At 33.2% G+C, this 6,165-nt stretch overlaps 1 protein-coding gene across 2 annotated transcripts; it reads right to left on the minus strand.

The window, feature by feature from the left end:
- Positions 1-324: 324 nt before the first annotated feature.
- On the minus strand, positions 325-5,016 carry LOC121118076 (uncharacterized). Of its 2 annotated transcripts, XM_040712621.2 has the most exons (4): positions 4,631-5,016; positions 3,286-4,522; positions 1,275-1,334; positions 325-1,192 (listed from the first exon to the last, which is right to left on the minus strand). In XM_040712621.2, the coding sequence occupies exons 1-4, from the start codon at positions 4,778-4,780 to the stop codon at positions 999-1,001; spliced, it is 1,641 nt and encodes a 546-aa protein (XP_040568555.1). In that variant the 5' UTR covers positions 4,781-5,016; the 3' UTR covers positions 325-998. The 2 variants fall into 2 exon arrangements, with proteins under 2 accessions (XP_040568555.1, XP_040568554.1); XM_040712620.2 differs by having other exon boundaries at positions 3,286-5,016.
- Between the last annotated feature and the right edge of the window lie 1,149 nt (positions 5,017-6,165).

A 6,165-nucleotide genomic window follows, 5' to 3' on the forward strand; every position in this document is an offset into this window, starting at 1 on the left:
TTTATGTTCTACAGGTTTCCGTAATGTAATGTTTGCCTGCACTGAAGGGTTCTAAACGTAAAGAAAAATAATACGGAATACTGTCAACCAACGCCAGATAAGCTTTCAGATAGTCTTTTATATCATTACAGCAAAGTTTGTATGTTCATCGACGCCTCATAACTCCAGGCATGGCAAGGTACTGCCACTATTATAAAATATTTTGAAGATTCAAAAACTGCAAGAACTTTAAACTATCTTTTAAAATAAATTTTTGCTCTTCAATTATAGTATGTTTTCTTTATATTAAAAGTAATATTAATACAAAATAAAGTAGACCAAAGATTCGTTATATGAAATTTGCTTGTATTTTTTGTATTATTTTTTAATAATAATAATAATTATTAGGTAGGAAAAGTAATAAAATATAATAGAAAATAAAAATATATACTGAAACGATTGAACCCGAAGTCAAAATGTATAAAGAAAAGTTTTTTTTAGGCAAAGAGTTTAACAATATATATAGACGTATTATAAAATATATGTACATTCTTATAAAAAAATATATATAAAGGGAACAGTAATGGGACAAACATAATGATTTCTTTAAAATAATAATAATTTTTTTTAAATGGCACAGGGATCATTATTTTCCTAGAAAAACTTTTTTTTAATTTGAACTTAAAAAAATCAAGGAAATGTATTTTTTTGTTCTTCTAAAGGATTTTTAATATATTTAAGTATTTATATAATATATTACTTGTATTTCTGAATTATTTACTGACTTAGATATTGAAAAAAAAAATACTTCTAAAGATATTTTGTCTGTGTGTTTTATATGTTGAGTAAATTTTCCTCATTACTTATTTGTTGAATTATAAATTGAGCAATGGCTAACTATGGCACCTGCAATGAATTTCCACCAAATATATATATATATATATATTCCTCTTTTTTTCTTCATTCCTCAACCGGAGAGGGAGGGTTTTAAAGCTAATACTAAATAGATGGATCTATTATCAGTGCTTAGGAGGTTTTGGCATATGACGTTTCATATGAAGAGCCAAGTGATCTGAGCGGGCAAAGCATCGTTCACAAACTTTACATTTGAAAGGTTTTGCTCCAGTGTGCTTGCGATAATGTCGGGTCAGTTCGTCGGATCGTGCGAATCGCCATTGACAGTTTTCATAATGACATGTATATGGTTTTTCGCCTATGCAAAAAAAAAAAAAAAAAAAAAAAAAAAAAAAAAAATGAGTATACAACAAATGAGGGAATGAAAATAGCGTATTTACCTGTATGTATTCTTTGGTGTGCTTTTAAGTGTGAACTTTTGGTGTAGACTTTAGTACAACCTACAAATAACATAAAGGTAGAATAAATAACGATTGGGTTTGATCACTTTGTTCATATTAATTATACTTGATTAAATTATTATTCTTCTTATTAGGGCCTCATGTTCGTGACCTTGACATGTGCTGCTTCATTCTGTATAAGAACAATGTAACCAGAGATAATCATGGTATTACACATTTATTATGTAGAAGAAGCAAGCAGAAGCAAAGCTTCTCTTACATGTCTACACTCACTCATAAGTAACAATTTTCTTGCAGGAAAACATTACGTAACGCTACAACATAGTTGATTATACGTACTGTGCCGTAGAATCGTTTTATTCATAAATACATATGTAGAGATACGTAAAAGAAATACATAGAATATTGAGCTGATATTTATACAACTATAAGATTATGTGAGGAAGCTAATAGTTGTAAGGTGTCGTCGATTAATATAACAGTTAACTTCCTTACTATATATTTATAAATATATACTAGGACGTACCCGTATTATATTTTTTTTTCTCGAATTATTATATTTATGCTTTAAATAACTCCAGAATTTAGTAAAACTTATCGATGGATAACATTTGAAGTTCTTCCATCTCTTTGGTCATTATAATTATAATATTTATTTGTTCTTGTTTTATAAAAAAATAAACTTGCTCTCCAAAGCCCAGGAATCTGGTTTGATCAGAATGAAACATAGCCTTACGTGCATGACTTCAAATTCTGAATTTTGTTTTAATGTTTTTGTATAAAAAAGGTTTTAATATCTTAAGTCTTTGTCTCTCTCTGTTTTTTAAATAAATACCCTACCCTATGTATTTTTGTAAGGGAACATACAACTATAATAATAATATTATAGTAGATATGTATATAAAGAATTGTAAGTCATAAGCATTTTGTAGCGTGTAATTTTTTATTGTTGTCGACAACCTAAACCGTGTTTTTTTTAAAGCTCATCACAAGTATGTACTCATGAATGACAGAAAAGAACTCTGATGATTTATTGAGGACTTAAAATGCAGAGGTCCTGTAGTTCAGGGAGTAGACCTTGTGATTCTTTCCTTCATCTCACAGCTGCTAGCTGATAATTAAACAAAACGTCATGACAGCTAATCTCCTCTCCTCTCAAACATTCTCCAAATTATATTGGTTATCATTTTTTTACATACAAAAAATGATTGCCATATACATATATAAATATATCAATTCAATGTATCGATGTAAAAATGTTATTTTCTTGCAAATTTGAACGGTTTTAATTTTTTTATAAATTAGTTTTTTCCAAATATGAAACTTTTTGTTATTAGAATAAATTTATCAACGTATATTCAAAGTCTCCGTTTGGAATGACTTTGTTTTGAACCAAAAAAGGAGTTTGAAAATTTACGTTTATTGCTTTGATCACTATTGTTAGATATGCTTAGTAATGTGCTATGGATATGTTTTTTTTCTTGTTCTTCTTTTGTGATTGGATTATAATTAGATTATGAATTGTAAGAAAAAAAACTTTATACTCTATTTATAAGAAATGATAATGAAAAAAGACACAAAAATATATAAATGCAATTGGCATGGACGTCTACTGAGAATGGATTAAGCAGTGATTTATAAATACACAAACATTTGATAGTGTAAAGTTATTACATATTTGTCTTTACGATTAATTTAATAATGGGAACAAAGTATGTATATATAAATGGTGGGTCAATTTAAAAAAATTATTGTACAAAAATCAATAATTTGTCAAATAATTTAAATGTAATCTGCAATTAATTTTGAGAAATATCCTTCTAACTTACTTTTGTGGCGACGGGCCACAAATTTAAAAAGAAAGAACGAAGGGATATTAGTCACATTCCTTTATTTTACGTGGGTTACGACGATGATTCTCATAATCTATATATATATATATGTATGTCAGTGAGGGGGGGGGGGAGAATAAATATTTGACCGTAATTACCTGGGTGATCGCAGTAGTGAATCCGTCGTTTCTCCAATTCAGGATTATTTCGTCTATTGTACTTTTTCGGTGGCGGAGGAGAAACTAATTCCGTGAGAGACTCGCTTGCTTGCCTTTTGGCACAATGTCCAACATTGTTATTATTAATAATATTATTGTTGTTGAGGGAGGGGGATTGTTGTTGAGGGGGGTTGGAGTTGTTTGAGCTGGCTGTTGGATAGGGAGGTGGCGGAGTTTTTCGATAGGAATTGGAGAAGGCATTGCTGTTGTTATTGTTACTGGATGGAATAATGGATCCTCTCGCTGTTGAATTGTTTGTGCTGGAGTAAGCGGTGTTGGAGTAATAGGAGGAAGAAGAGGAGGATGTTGGACTCGAGGAGTGTTGATGATGAATGGTTGTTAGACTAGAAGATGAAGTGGAAGAGGAACATCGCTGCTGCTGCTGCTGCTGTTGTTGCTCTGATCCTTCTGGGCTAGATGAGTCAATTAAAAAGTCCGGCTCACTTTTAATTTCCGAAGGATAGAGACTGTTGTTATTGGATTGTGGGGTGTTTGAGGGAGGAGGAGCGTGAAGGAGAGAGGTTGTAGTGTGATGACTTGTGGAATAGTCCAAGTCTCCAGACAAGAACCTTGCATGGTCCGGATCTAATTTTTGTATACTGGAAGTAATGTCTTCCCAAATATTAGAGGGTCCTCCTGGATCTTGCCCCCACTCGTCATCCTCTGACTTCACTTGAACGACTGTTGTGGTCATAAGGATACCCGGAGGAGGATGATGAGTGGCTGAAGTGGGAGGAGAACTTGCTCCATGATGATGTGCATGATGCGAAATGTCACCCGTGATATATTCTAGACCTCCTACATCATCATAGTATCCGGAAGATGTCGAAACTGAAAGGATCTCACTTGGGCCTAAATTGATTCCATTGCTACTACTGGATGGATGATGAGTTTGCTGATGGCTTTGTGGGTTATTATTAGGCAGTGGTTGCAGACTATTGTTGGATGAGACATGTTGTCCGGAGGAGTGTAAACTTGTGCTTGTGAGAACAGAGTCAGCGAGGTTTCCAAAGGTGAGGGCACCAGGTGAGTATTGATTAGGATGGGGGGTTTTGAGAGAGGTGGTGGAGTGCTCAAAGAATTGAGAGGAAGAGGACATGTTGGAAGATGAACAATTGGAGGAAGGTGAGTTCCCTGTAGAGTTGAGGAAAGGGCTACTACCGCTTGATTTCGAACTCTGGAAGAAATGAAGAGTCTGACTTGAGTGTTCAGGGATCCGTTCATCAACAACTTTAAGAGTGTGATACTGTTGATGACTGCTTTCCCCTTGGCAGGAGGAACTTACTTGAAGATTACTATTAAAATTATCAGGAACGACTTGATCAAATTCGATCATATCTAGGATATTTAAGTCGTCCCTGCTAAAGGAAGTGGAGTGAAAGGATGAAGACGCTGCTGTCTTGTTAATCGTCGCGACTAAAACATTTTCGTCCATCACAAACTAAGTAGAAATAATCATAACTTTCAAAGAGTCTGAGTCTAAGGTGGAGTTGTTATGAGAGTATGGAAATACGAAGTTATAATATTATTATTATGTCTTATAAGAATATGAACAATAATAACCAAAAATAAGTCTTCTTGTTATTCAAAGATACGGAGCTTATGTCTATTTTGTGTTTCATAAATTAAATCACTATGGGTTGTTGAACGGATGCGTAACACTTAATAACTGAAGAAAAAAAAGAATTTGTATATTATTTTGGAAGAACTTTGAAGATGTTTTTTTAAATACCGCTCACAAAACGCATCATTCGAGGGCCCGTTTAAGTCATACATATTTTTGGTAATGGTTTGGGTCAATAGGTCTTCTTCTTCTTACCCATGTAGTACGACGATAAAGACGGTTCTGTGTGTGTGCTTGTTGTGAAGAAGAAGAAGAAGATTCACTCTGGCAATAGGATCTTTTTTTTGCCAATTCAGGCTACTTTTTTTTAATCTTACTTTTTTTTCAAAAAAGAATTGTTACTTTTGCAGTTCCTTTGACGTGCGTGCGTTGAAGTCACTTCCCGCGCGTTGAGCTCATCTTCATTTTATCAATATATATTCGTGTGTATATAACTACATACATACATATATGTATATGTATAATATCAGAGAACCACCAGTACCAACAGGTAATTAGAATTATTAATCATTGTAAAACAGAACTCGGTGCGTATCAGACCTGAACGTATCCTTCTATATGTACGATCTATATTGGAAGGCTTAAACCATCAATGTACGTAAATATCTATGAGTAGACTTCCAAGACTCTTACATGTATAAGGATATTATATAATTCCTGACGTAATGTTATAAAAGAGTGACGTCATATAATAGATTGATGAAAGTTGTTTTGCAGTACTATTAAATATTGGGTTTAAGGGTATAAAATAACTTTTTCTTCTGACTAGATATCACTTGAATTAAAGAACTCATATAGATCTAGTAGAACTAATCAAAAGACAATAAAAACTATGGACTCCTTCTGGCCCAAAATGGTGCACTCATGGAATTCTGTTTTCCCGTTAGTCCTTCCTCTATTAGGTTCGCACAAGTCCATAAATTATTATATCAGATTACATAGAAAAGAAGAACTCTACAAATCAGATCAATTCAACTCATTCGGAGGACTAGAGGGTTCAAACCCCTATTTAACATATCACAACCTCTTAAAAAGAGGTCGTGCAAGATGCAACGGTTTGATAAATATAGGGACTACCTGATATTGGGACCCCTGTAATCCGGGTATTTTTTCTCTGTCCACTTTGAGTATATGCAAAGTTAAGAAACCCGTTTCTGGATGAGCCCTTGAGAATAACTCGAGATATTTTTATGTAA

Source organism: Lepeophtheirus salmonis, chromosome 5, assembly GCF_016086655.4.
Source record: "Lepeophtheirus salmonis chromosome 5, UVic_Lsal_1.4, whole genome shotgun sequence".
NCBI lineage: Eukaryota > Metazoa > Arthropoda > Copepoda > Siphonostomatoida > Caligidae > Lepeophtheirus > Lepeophtheirus salmonis.